General features: G+C 43.0%; 1 protein-coding gene across 2 annotated transcripts; it reads right to left on the bottom strand.

The window, feature by feature from the left end:
• Positions 1–1,779: 1,779 nt before the first annotated feature.
• On the bottom strand, positions 1,780–12,736 carry LOC106602423 (oocyte zinc finger protein XlCOF22). Of its 2 annotated transcripts, none has more exons than XM_014195047.2 (5): positions 12,233–12,736; positions 7,152–7,282; positions 4,233–6,948; positions 3,521–3,672; positions 1,780–3,324 (listed from the first exon to the last, which is right to left on the bottom strand). In XM_014195047.2, the coding sequence occupies exons 1-3, from the start codon at positions 12,504–12,506 to the stop codon at positions 5,659–5,661; spliced, it is 1,695 nt and encodes a 564-aa protein (XP_014050522.2). In that variant the 5' UTR covers positions 12,507–12,736; the 3' UTR covers positions 1,780–3,324; positions 3,521–3,672; positions 4,233–5,658. The 2 variants fall into 2 exon arrangements, with proteins under 2 accessions (XP_014050522.2, XP_014050526.2); XM_014195051.2 differs by lacking the exon at positions 12,233–12,736 and adding an exon at positions 10,820–10,919.
• Positions 12,737–13,769: the final 1,033 nt, after the last annotated feature.

Below are 13,769 nucleotides of genomic sequence, written 5' to 3'. Positions count from 1 at the left end.
CCACCGTGCTTCTTTCACATGCTTTGCTTGCTGTTTGGGGTTTTAGGCTGGGTTTCTGTACAGCACTTTGAGAATATCAGCTGATGTACGAAGGGCTATATAAAAATAAATTTGATTTGATGATAAATTTGATTTGAACTCTACTCCAAATTACAAGAAAATGACGTGCCATTACATGCAGAGTATCACCAAGCCATGTTGAGAAAAACGCAGTCAGTTTGCAGTTACTTTTAAAGACATTTATTCAAATAATGAATAACTATTTACTTAATACAACACATAAAATCCATTGACATGAGTGCCCATGTTATTTTTCTCTTATGCTCACACACACAGATTTAAATTGCATCTTGCTCCAACTATACAGATAGTGTCTGTCTACATTGTTGTTGCGCACACACGTGCACGTATATGGACACACGTGCACATGTATATGTGCACACAATTGTAAACAAACTTCATATACAAAAGTATGTGGACACCCCCTTCAAATGAATGGATTTGGCTATTTCAGCCACACCTGTTACTGACGGGTGTATAAAAGAGCACACAGCCATGCAATCTCCATAGACAAACATTGGCAGTAGAATGGCCTTACTGAAGAGCTCAGTGACTTTCAATACGGCACAGTCATAGGATGCCACACTTCTAACATGTCAGTTTATACAATTTCTGCCCTGCTAGAGCTGCCCCAGTCAACTGAAATAGCTGCCCCGGTCAACTGTAAGTGCTGTTATTGTGAAGTGGAAACGTCTAGCAGCAGCAACAGCAGCAGCTCACCCGCAAAGTGGTAGGCCACACAAGCTCAAAGAACGAGAACCTCAAATCGTCTGTCCTTAGTTGCAGAACTCACTATTGAGTTCCAAACTGCCTCTGGAAGCAACATCAGCACAAGAATTGTTTGTTGGGAGCTTCATGAAATGGGTTTCCATGGCCGAGCAGCCGCACACAAGCCTAAGATCACCAAGCGTCGGCTGGAGTGGTGTAAAGCGCAGCGCCATTGGACTCTGGAGCAATGGAAACACTTAACCATCTGGCAGTCCGACGGACGCATCTGGGTTTGGTGGACGCCAGGAGAATGCTACCTGCCCCAATGCATAGTGCCAACTGTAAAGTTTGGTGGAGGAGGAATAATGGTCTGGGGCTGTATTTCATGGTTCGGGCTAGGCCCCTTAGTTCCAGTGAAGGGATATCTTAACGCTGCAGCATACAATGACATTCTAGACGATTCTGTGCTTCCAACTTTGTGGCAACAGTTTGGGAAAGACCCTTTCCTGTTTCAGCATGACAATGTCCCACGTGCACAAAGCGAGGTCCATACAGAAATGTTTTTTTGAGATTGGTGTGGAAGAACTTGACTGGCTTGCACTGAGCCCTGACCTCAACCCCATCAAAACACCTTTGGTCTGAATTAAAACGCCAACTGCGAGCCAGGCCTAATCGTTTAACATCGGTGCCTGACCTCACTAATGCTCGTGGCTGAATGGAAGCAAGTCCCCGCAGCAATGTTACAACATCTAGTGTAGTGGTCACCAATCTTTGAGTCAAGATCACTTTCGCAGTCAAAAAGCAAGCTGAGATCTACTGCTCAGGCTTTTTTTTTTTTTACATTAACCTCACACAAACAGTATTGTAGGAATGAGGTTTGGGCAGTAGGCCTAATACATTATCACAGCATTTTGTCTATATGATTGGCCTGTCAATATTGTTAATCAGACCATATTATATTTCAAAATAGATCAGTTGGTTTAGCACTTGTGAGGCACTGTGGAGCATGAATTGAAATAATTCGTTTATTTTTTATTTTATTGGACTGATGGTACCTGCAGCTGATGGTCAACGAGGTCAAATCAGACATCAGTGATCTTCAGGTCAAAGTCGGGAGCTCTAGAAAGATGCCTGAGTTTTCGACTTGGAATTCCGAGTTGGATGACCATTCAAAAGTATTTTTCCCAACCGCCTCTCACGGTCCCTGCTCTCTCCGTCCTTTCCTCCGGTGAGACTGATGACCAGAGGGGACACCGTCTTCCACCTGATGGCGAAACTCGAGTTGCACCGCATCTGCCACATGCACAAATTCATGTTGTTCCTATGACCAGAGAAAGTTAAATATTCCTTAATACTAAAATCGACACAACGAGCTGCTAATAATAATAAAATGCAGGGCTATCGATACTTGGCTTCTCATTCATTGCAGCTGCAGCCCGAGCGGAAGTACGGAGAAGCACGTTTTGTAATAGTGTTGAATAAAAACAGTGCCAGTACTGAATATAAACTTAAACATGAACTCACTCTCGAAAACAGCAGCTCTTTGCTGTATTCGTTGACAGTCTCTCTGTGGTCATGGTTTTAAAAGTTATTAAATCTTACGTAGGCTAGTAGCCTATTAAACTTGGCTGTGGCCAGGGTCATGGAAGCTCTGTAGCCATGACCCTATCCGATTGAGCAGCGCAGTAGGTGCACCCGATTTAGTCACAGATTTGCCGGTCAGCTGGGTAGGCGGAGTTTGTCTCGCGGGAACACTTTGCTTACCCGGTGCGCAGGACTTTTGAATCAAGTGCACCTACCGGCAACAGCTCAACACGATTTTAAAAAAAGGAGTGCAAAGCCTTTATCGTTCATTGGCTTTTCTACAGAAATATATGGTGATCGACTAGGAATGCCTTGAAGATCGACCGGTTGGCGACCACTGATCTAGTGGAAAGCCTTCCCGGAAGAGTGGAGGCTGTTATAGCAGCAAAAGGGGGGGGGACCAACTCCATATTAATGCCCGTGGTTTTGGAATGAGATGTTCGACAAGCAGGTGTCCACAAACTTTTGTTCATGTAGTATACAAGCAACAGAATGAGCTAAAAATGGTCCGAGTAAGCTCTGGTCTCTAAGCAACAACTAAAATGAGAAACGTTAAAGAAAATCTGACAACATACACGCGTCACCAGAGAGTAAGGTCTGACAGTCTCTTTGGATCCGGTTCATGTGGGCTTTGGTTAGTCTTTGCCGCTGGCTTGAGCTGATAAACGTTTGGTACAAATATAAGTATCAAGATTTAGGAAAACACTAACATTTTTGTACTAGCAACACACACAGGACTTGGTCTCAAATGTCAGAAGCACCAGGATGTCTGCCCTCTTAAATCCAGAGATCTGTCCTGGGAGCGGCATCGCATGGACATCGGCGACGTTGTTGACATAGTGGACGATTCGCTGAGTGTCCTCGTAGGACAGCACCTGTTCTGGCGAGACGACCACCAAACCTCTTCTTCCTTTGAGCCTCGCCATGTTCCTTGTAGAACTTTATCACTGCAGTCAGCTTTTTGTAGAAATTCTGAAATCAGAAAATAAATCGTTATTAAACATGCCTTTTAATATGTGCTGAAAGGCACAATGTATTCTCCGCTGTTTTATTTCTATTCATGGTACAGCTTACCACTTTTTTTCTTAAATACCTCATGAACTTAATATTGTTGCAGCCCCAATGAGAACAGAAAACATTAAGTTGTATTACTCTAATGAAAACTTACGTGTCGGAAGGTTTCTCTGCAGATTAGCTGGCTATCAAAGAAATATGTCCTCTGATGTTTCCTTTTTGTTAGTTCCTGTTCGAGGTGACCATTTCCCTGCAGAAGTTCATGGAACCAGAGATCTCGCCAATGAGCACTAGATGTTTTTCCATCTGAAAAATAAGACAATAACAATATATAATTCTTTAACATTCAGTCATCGTCATCTATTCTAGCCAATACATGTTAAAGTAATATAAACACGTTCAATAAAACACACTATGCAACTTGCACAGCTTGAAATGCATGCGTGAATCACACACACACTTTTACTAGTAGTGTAAATGGGTCAGGTTTGATATAAAGTAATGTCATAACTTTATAGATGGCCATTTCATGCATTTATGTAACCTGTCTTTAGGACAAATAAACACCACACACAGGTCCCATAAGTTACTGCAAATGTTTTATGGGTTACACATTCTCGCCCACACCACACACAGGTCCCATACGATACTATCTAGATATTTAGGTTGCATGGGCTACACATCCCCCACTTCACACTCTCCCTTCCAAGCCACACACTCACTCACTCACAGTTGGATTTAATACACTAACAGTTAGCTAGTCAGTCTACGTGTGCCTCGTCACACTGACAGGCAGACACAGAAAACACGCACACATTACACTCAGTCATATAAACTTGACTAATAGTTGAATGGCAAGAACTTACCATTGTTGAGTTAGCTAATTCATCTGGTCACGTCTCTTGACCATCTCCTCGGGGGTAAAAAAAAATAAAAATTAAACAAATATCACGGATTCCCTTTATTGAACTCGCAAGCCTTTTCAATTTCTTGCCCAGCACCACTGACATATTTACCCTCAACCGACTGAAGCACCGTAATTGACGGATCCACCATTAATGGGTTGCCTCCTCAAGGTACTCGCCCTCGACTTCAGTGAGCTTGTCAGAGTCGCTTATGACGTTGCTCTGTAGCGTAGGGTCAAAAAGTAGTCGGCAATACGTTAATGCCACTGATCGTATGAACCAGCTCCCAGCACAACATTACTATTTTTTTTTTTTTAATCTAGCGATTTCACTCTCCCGGGAATCCATCAACGCAGTAGAAAGCTAAGCTAGCTAGCTAAAGTGTAGGCAGTAGTGACAGTGTAACTATGTATGATGGGTTTTGAAGTGCAAGAGAGTGTAGCCTGAGGTACACTTTGCTTTTCCGAGGATGATACAATACAGTAGGTTTGATTGGGAAAACAGGAAAATCATCCGATTTAATAGCCTATTGTTGCTTGATTCAAAACATATAGCTTGCTAGTTTGTAATTCATTCATGATTTCGGAATAGAGGAGGCATTTGATAGTGCAGATTATCTAGTGCCGCGAAAGCCTGGTGTGTTACAAGCTAGCAACCACCAAACAGATGGGAAAGTGCTACGTTTCATCCTACGTTTATAAGTTTAAAACTATATTTATACTGAATTTGGCAATAATACATACAGATGATGAAAGCAAAGACATTGTTTTGTTAAAACCAGATGAAACCCCCAAATAGCAAAATTTACATTTTGACAAAAACACAATTCATATGCAAATTTGTCATTGCGACTTCCGACTGGTTAAAACAGAGCGCGCCACATATAGCCTACACCAGGGATGGGCAACTGGCAGCGCCCCTTTTGTCTGTGGATTAACCCCGTAGAGAAAATTGAAACATTTTCTCTTCAACCCCATTGCAAAATGTGTAGAATTGCAGGAAATGAACTCTAAAACTAAAAAATGTTCTCTTTGCTGTCAAGAAGGGGGCCGCTAAAATGCTTTACTTGCTAAATGTAGCTTAGGGCCCCCAAAAGGCTAGGGCCAGCTCTGACTGAGTTCTGATATTTTGTGGCCCCCATCCCCATCAAAGTTGCCCAACCCTGGCCTGCACAGTACAAACACAATATGTAACAAACTTTTTATGCACAAACATGCCTTATATATGCTTTACTTGCTTTTATATATAATGTCTGGATGCAATATTCTACCCAGAAATATTAAACACTGAAATCTGTTACTCTCATTATTCCAAATGCATGTGAGTCTTTTTCTGCTGACAACAATGAAAATGAATCTTTATATTTAATACATCTAAACATCTGAAGCTATTGAGTGGAATGTTTTTTCTGCTGGTGTATCCTGAGGTAGCTCCTCTCTGAGAATCTCTTCCCGCAGTGCGTACAGGCAAATGGCCTCTCTCCTGTGTGGACCTTCATGTGCATCTTCAGCTGGTGCTGGCGGGTGAATCTCTTCTCACACTGGGGGCAGCTGTAGGGTTTCTCACCCGTGTGGACCCTCTGGTGTCTCTTCAGGTCACCAGCTTGGGCAAAGCGCATGTGACACTGGGTACAGCTGAAGGGTTTCACACCTGTGTGAACCCTCTGGTGCCTCTTCAGAGTGCCAGCCTGGGCAAAGCGCATGTGACACTGGGTACAGCTGAAGGGTTTCACCCCTGTGTGGATCCTCTGGTGGACCTCCACCTTTTGGAGGCAGCTGAAGCCTTTCTTACAGAACATGCAGAGGAACCGTTTCTCTTTAATATTGCCTGATGTGGCTCCCCCTCCCTGAGCCTGGGCTCTAGCCCTGTCGTTTGAGTTCAATACCTGATCGAAAAGGACACGGCTGTGTAAATCGGAAGGCCCCATCAATGTGGACACTGGGTCACAATCCCTGAATGTGTGTAAAGGGGAGTGGGTCGTGACATTTAGATTTGTCTCTAAGCTTTCCCTGTAATCTAAGACATCTCTGCCCTGTGAGTTTCCGTCTCCTACGTGACTATTTGCATTCCATGTGGGAGGAACATCGCCCTCCACTTTCACAGTCACTTCATCTACGACCAGACCCTCCCCTTTCTTATCTAGGCACCCTTCAGAGTATACACTACTACTGTACTGGTTCCAGTCCCCTCTAGATAGATCAGTTTGTGTCTCTAAACCCAAGGATATGTTGCCAGGGTCCATCTCTGTAGCGTAAGAACAAGATGAATCATCACCGCCAGTGTCTAAAGCATTACCATCACCATCCCCACGGGAATTAACCGTTCTCTGGCTCTGGTGAAATACTGGTAAGTACTCTGAGCCGGGAGCAGGAAGACAGCCCAGTCTCCCCGGCCCCAGTCTCTTTGGGTCTGATCTGTGGTCAGATCCTGTTTGTAAGAGACTGTGTGTTACAGTTAAAGTCTTGGTGTCTGTCTCTGACTTGAGGACGGTGTTCCGCATTCCACTGACCTCCGTGATGCTGCGACGGTTCCTTGGCTGTGCTTGGGCGGTGGTGGGGTCCTCTCTGGCTACAGAAGGCGCGTCAGCCGTTCCAGTCTGGATGTCTCTGCTGTGCCGTGGGTCCTCCTCTCCTTCAGACCTCTCTAGCTTGACACCAGGACCAGCAGTCTCTGCAGACTGACACAAGAAGAGAGGTTATTACCGGTACATTAGTTGAATTGGATAACAATGTGAAGTCTCACAAAGCTCACCTATGGCAGATAAATGAGGATATACTGTACATGTAAGCAAGTGAATAGCTGAGGAGAGCGTTCTGAAATAAACGGGCCACATTTAATTTACAAAGTAACACATTTTTTATGCAACACTATTATACTAACCTCTGTTACAATAACGTGCTGGGATGAGGTTCTACTCCCCTCATCAACAGTGATTGGTTGGTCATCTCTCCATTCATTGTGTCCCACTGGCTTCACAAAGGTCCTGTAGCCTCCAGTGAGATGTCCTTCACCTGAGAGAGTGATTGGGGGAAAAGCGGTGGTTAGGTTAACTACTGTCAATGCTCAACATCAGTGCTTGACCGGAGCTGAGAACCGGCACATCAAATTTTCTACTGCTTGAACTCCTGTTCCTCTTATAGAATATTAGCTCAAAAGTATTGTGGAAATCCTGCACACACACACACACACACACACATACATACATATATATATAAAACAGTACCTGCACCCAAAATGAGTACTGGTACCTATTTAAGTCAAGCACTGTCAACGGTATATTGTACACTATTGACACTGTCTACAATTAGCAACAATTAGCAAGGATTCTCATAACTTCTTGCTATACTATTTATTGATTTCTGTATTATGTTCCATGTATCATATTGTTTTCATTTAGTAAATAACAGAAAATGCAGTAAATCAAGAATCTGGTTAGAATATGATATTGTTTCTTTGTGCAAGAGAGTTAGTCTGCGTACCAGTTGTTTTAGCTAACATTACACTCCTTGTCACATCTATGGAGCCCAAGGAGTGGAATTAAGTAGATGAACAGAGACAGCAACCAGGCTACAAGATAGCTAGCTAGTTAAGTAAGTAATCTAATCGGGGGAGTTACTGCATACGAATACTGCTCCGTAATTGCCATGGCGCTGTGAGGTATACTCAAAGTCGATATTCACGTATTAAGGAATTCCCCTCGACCACGCCCACAAATTTGAGAAAACAAACATTCTTTCCCATTCACCTTTATTGTAAAAGAGAAAACTTCGTAGTCGATTTTTTTGTTATACAGAAATAACAAAACATGCCGAAAAGCTTCTGTGTTGTTCAATACACATGTAAACAGGTTAAAAAAATCCTGACTTACGGATCGCCACGTAGGAAAATAGAGCCTGCGAAAAGAACCCTGTGGCTTCAGGCTATTCGGCGTGGGAAATGTGGGGACCCGGTGCTCAAGTAGGGTTACACGTGGTAGCTATTTGTGTGGAAAACATTTAATCACATGTAAGACATTTAACTTGTTTAGTATAGTCCATTTGTAACTCCACTCACGACTTGTAGCTGTATAGTACATTTTCTTGTGTTGTTGGTCTTGGCTAGCTTAATGTTCCGGTCGGTAACTAGCTAGCGCTCACTCCACTGACGTAGCTGCAAGCGCCGTCATGAAAAGGGGCATGATGGAAGCCCTACAACATTACATAGTGAGAACACTCTGAAGCAGGCAATGTAAAAAAAAAAAAAAATTAAATGCACTTTTCTTTAATGTAGTTTTGTAATTTACTAAAACTGCAGACAAGAAAATTGTGTTTGAAAAGGGTCAGGTTTTTGCTGTGAGTCAATGGGGTAACCTACAAGCGCCTTAACCTGTTAGGGATGGGGGCAGTATTTTCACGGCCTGATAAGCAAGCGTTCACACCCATGGTCTTTTTTCACATTGTGTTACAGCCTGTATTTAAAATTTATAAAATACATTTTTTTGGGTCACTGGCCTACACATAGTGTATCATAATGTTAAATTGGAATTATGTTATTTTTTTTTTTTTTTTTTTTACAAATAAATTAAAATTAAAAGCTGAAATGTCTTGAGTCAATGTATTCAACCCCTCTTATGGCAAGCCTAAATAAGTTCTGGAGTAAAGATTTGCTTAACAAGTCACAATGAGTTGAAATGACTCACTTTGTGTGCAATAATAGTATTTAACATGATTTTTGAATGACTACCTCATCTTTGTACCCATAAAATTATCTGTAAGGTCCATAAGTCGAGCAGTGAATTTCAAACACAGATTCAACCACAAAGACCAGAGAGGTATTCCAATGCCTCGCTAAGAGCACCTATTGGTATATAGGTAAAACATTTAAAAAGCAGACATTGAATATCTCTCTTGCTCAGTTGTGCACCGGGGCCTCCCAGTCCTCTTTCTATTCTGGTTAGAGCCAGTTTGCGCTGTTCTGTGAAGGGTGTAGTACACCGCGTTTTACAAGATCTTCAGTTTCTTGGCAATTTTTCGCATGGAATAGCCTTCATTTCTCAGAACAAGAATAGACTGACGAGTTTCAGAATAAAATTCTTTGTTTCTGGACATTTTGAGCCTGTAATCAAACCCACAAATGCTGATGCTCCAGATACTCAACTAGTCTAAAGAAGGCCAGTTTTAGAACAACAGTTGTCAGCTGTGCTAACATAATAACTAAAGGGTTTTCTAATGATAAATTAGCCTTTTTAAATGATAAACTTGGATTAGCTAACACAACGTGCCATTGGAACACAGGAGTGATGGTTGCTGATAATGGGCCTTGTACACCTATGTAGATATTCGATTAAAAATCAGTAGTTTCCAGCTACAATAGTCATTTACAACATTAACAATGCCTACATTGTATTTCTGATCAATTTGATGTTATTTTAATGGACAAAAAATGTGTTTTTCTTTCAAAAACAAGGACATTTCTAAGTGACCCCAAACTTTTGAACGGTAGTGTACCTAGAAAGACCCACAGCTGTAATCGCGACCAAAGGTGACTCAGAGGTGTGAATACTTATGTAAATTAGAAATGTCTGTATTTCATTATCAATAAATTAGCAAAACATTTCAAAGAACATATTTTCACTTTATCATTACTGGGTATTGTGTGTAGATGGTTGAGAAAAAAGTTATTAAAATCAATTTTGAATCCGCCCTTTAACACAACAAATTGTGGAATAAGTCAAAGGGTTTGAATACTTTTTGAAGGCACTGTAGGTAACCCTTCCAACTGAGACCATTCTAGGCAGAGATCTCTGTAAATATTGTATTGTTTAAGTGTTTTTTTATTGCATTTTTTTAATCAACTTTTGGTTTTGATAATGTGTTGATAAATTAACTGAAATATCTGGTGGTAACCCACGGAATTGCAGAACTGATTATGGCAAGTCAGTTTGTATTTGTCTTGGCTAGCTAGCTCATTGATATGATTTGAATGATGCCGCAACACCAGATCAACAGCATCGCTTTTTGGCCCCCTGCCCCCATTCCTAGCCGTGTGAGGGGATGCAGAGGCTCCCTTTGTAGGGGGTGTGGTGGTCTTACTGGCGCATTTACAGTCACCGAACCATCACCCAGGTGGGTGCTACATTTCAGTGTAGGATGATCCAGCCTACCTATTGAGTAGGAGGAGGAGGAGCTGTGACAATTGAAGACGAGGTGCCAGATGAAGAGTTCCGTGGCCTGTCTGTCAATGTCTCTGCCTCTCTGCCCAGCCTGGCTGTACTACCTACAGTACAGTAAATTCAGAAAGTATTCAGACCCCTTGACTTTTTCCACATTGTTACTTTACAGACATTCTAAAATTGATAAAATAGTTTTTTCCCCTCATCAATCTACACACAAAACCCCATAATGACAAAGCAAAACATTTTTAGGGAAGTTTTTGCAAATATATTAAAAAAAAATAACTGAAATATTACAACATAAGTATTCACACCCTTTACTCAGTACTTTGAAGCACCTTTGGCAGTGATTAGAGCCCCGAGTCTTCTTGGGTATGACGCTACAACCTTGGCACACCTGTATTTGGGGAGTTTCTCCCATTCTTCTCCGCAGATCCTAAAGATCTGTCAGGTTGGATGGGGAGCATCTCTGCACAGCTATTTTCAGGTCTCTCCAGAGTTGTTAGATCAGGTTTAAGTCCGGGCTCTGGCTGGGCCACTCAAGGACATTCAGAGACTTGTCCCGAAGCAACTCCTGCGTTGTCTTGGCTGAGTGTTTAGGATCGTTGTTCACCTTCCAACAGGACCTTCGTCACAGTCTGAGGTCCTGAACGCTCTGGAGCAGGTTTTCATCAAGGATCTCTCTGTACTTTACTCCGTTCATCTTTCCCTCGATCCTGACGAGTCTCCCAGTCCCTGCCGCTGAAAAACATCCCCACTGCATAATGCTGCCACCGCCATGCTTCACCGTAGGGAGCGTGCCAGGTTTCCTCGAGAAGTGACGCTTGGCATTCAGGCCAAAGAGTTCAATCTTGGTTTCATCAGACCAGAGAATCTTGTTTCTCATGATCTGAGAGACTTTAGGTGCCTTTTGGAAAACGCCAAGCAGGCTGTCATGTGCCTTTTACTGAGGAGTGGCTCCCATCTGGCCACTCTACCATAAAGGCCTGATTGATGGAGTGCTGCAGAGATGGTTGTCCTTCTGGGAGGTTCTCCCATCTCCACAGAGGAACTTTGGAGCTTTGTCAGAGTGATTATTGGGTTCTTGGTCACCTCCCTGACCAAGGCCTTTCTCCCCTGATTGCTCCGTTTGGCCGTGTGGTGAGCTCTAGGAAGAGTCTTGGTGGTTCCAAACTTCTTCCATTTAAGAATGATGGAGGCCACTGTGTTCCTGGGACCTTCAACGCTGCAGAATTCTTTTGGGCACCCTTCCTCAGATCTGTGTCTCGACACAATCCTGTCTTGGGGCTCTACGGACAATTCCTTCGACCTCATGGCTTGGTTTTTGCTGTGACATGCACTGTCAAGTGGTACCTTATATACAAGTGTGTGCCTTTCCAAATCATGTCAAATCAATTGAATTTACCACAGGTAGGCTCCAATCAAATTGTGGAAACATCTCAAGGATGACCATTGGAAACAGGAAACACCTCAGCTCAATGTCGAGTCTCATAGCAAAGGGTCTGAATAAATAAGGTATCTGTTTTATTTTTATACATTTGCAAAATATATGAAAAACCTGTTTTCACTTGGTCCTATAATCAAAGCTGTGGAACACCATCGCCCAAGAACAGCCAGATCCCGACATTTGTTTGTTGAATTGTTTTTAAAGGGACTGTGCGATTCTACTTGTAATTAAAAGCGCTATATACAGACCTAATTCTGGGTAACACATCTGAACATATGTGCATTGATGAACGGGTTGACAGGCACTAACGTTACGCTATGAACGGCGAAAGGCCGTGCATCCTCGTCCTTCGTCTAAATGTACCTCTTGCCATTCCTCTGTATCGGTCGAGGATCTTGACACTACTGGGACTGGCGAGGACGCGCTCTCGCGCTGTCCTTTCTGCGCGCTCCCGTGCCACCTTCGTTTCCAGTAGTTTTCTCCGCAATGCCCTGTTTTCTTTCTGGCTTTGAGTTATTTCCAAACGAAACACTGCATAGTCGTCGTCTACGAGTTTACAGATCTCTGCCACGGCTGCATTCGCTAGAACCTCCATGATGGAGGCTATTTGAGTGTGAAAAATCATACAGTTAGCCATTGTTGGCTAACTTTAGCAGCAAGCTAGTTAGCTATCAAACAAATCCTGTTTCCAACTCGAAATAAACACAACATGGGATGATGATGTGCATTTAAATTAATCATATGTTGAGTTCCAGGACGTTAAAACGTCTAAATAAAAACGCTAACGTGGAAGTTGTTTTTCGTCATGGTTCTCTTCCGTTTACTTCTTCTTCTTGTCCGTTTCCGTCAGACTACACGCTGTATTGCGTATTGTTGCCATTCTCTGGTCAGATTGTGAAACACACAGTTAAATATCCAATAGCCTCACACCCATTGGTGCAGGCCCGGTGGACTAGATAATCCAATATACACTATATATACAAAAGTATGTGGACACTGCCATGCAATCTCCATAGACAAAAATTGGCAGTAGAATGCCCTTACTGAAGAACTCTAACTTTCAATGTGGCACCGTCCTGGGATTCCACCTTTCCAACAAGTCAGTTCGTCAAATTTCTACCCTACTAGAGCTGCCCAAGTCAACTGTAAGTGCTTTTATTGTGAAGTGGAAACATCTAGGAGCGACAGCGGCTCAGCCGCGAAGTGGTAGGCCACACAAAGCTCACAGAACGGGACCGCCGAGTGCTGAAGCGCGTAGCTGGAGTGATGAATCACACTTCACCATCTTGCAGTCTGACGGACAAATCTGGGTTTGGTGGATGCCAGGAGAACGCTACCTGCCCCAATGTGTAGTGACAACTGTAAAGTTTGGTCGAAGAGGAATAATGGTCTGGGGCTGTTTTTCATGGTTCAGGATAGGCCCCTTAGTTTCGGTGAAGGGAAATCTCAACGTTACAGCATAGAATGACATAGACGATTCAGAGCTTCCAACTTTGTTGCAACAGTTTTAGCATGACAGTGCCCCCTGTGCATAAAGCGAGGTCTATACAGAAATGGTTTGTCGAGATTGGTATGGAAGAACTTGACTGGCTTGCACTGAGCCCTGACCTCAACCCCATCAAAACACCTTTGGGATGAATTGGAACGTCGACTGCAAGCCAGGCCTAATCGCCCAACATCAGTGCCCAACCTGACTAATGCTCTTGTGGCTGAATGGAAGCAAGTCCCCGCAACAATGTTCCAACATCTAGTGGAAAGTCTTCCCAGAAGAGAGGAGGCTGTTATAGGGGGGACCAAAACTATATAATGCCCATGATTTTGGAATGAGATGTTCGACGAGCAGGCGTCCACATACTTTTAGTCATGTAGTGTAGTTACAAGCGAAAATGAGGTTACACCC

Source organism: Salmo salar, chromosome ssa04 (genome assembly GCF_905237065.1).
Source record: "Salmo salar chromosome ssa04, Ssal_v3.1, whole genome shotgun sequence".
Lineage (NCBI taxonomy): Eukaryota > Metazoa > Chordata > Actinopteri > Salmoniformes > Salmonidae > Salmo > Salmo salar.
This window is presented reverse-complemented; position numbering and strand designations above follow the sequence as displayed.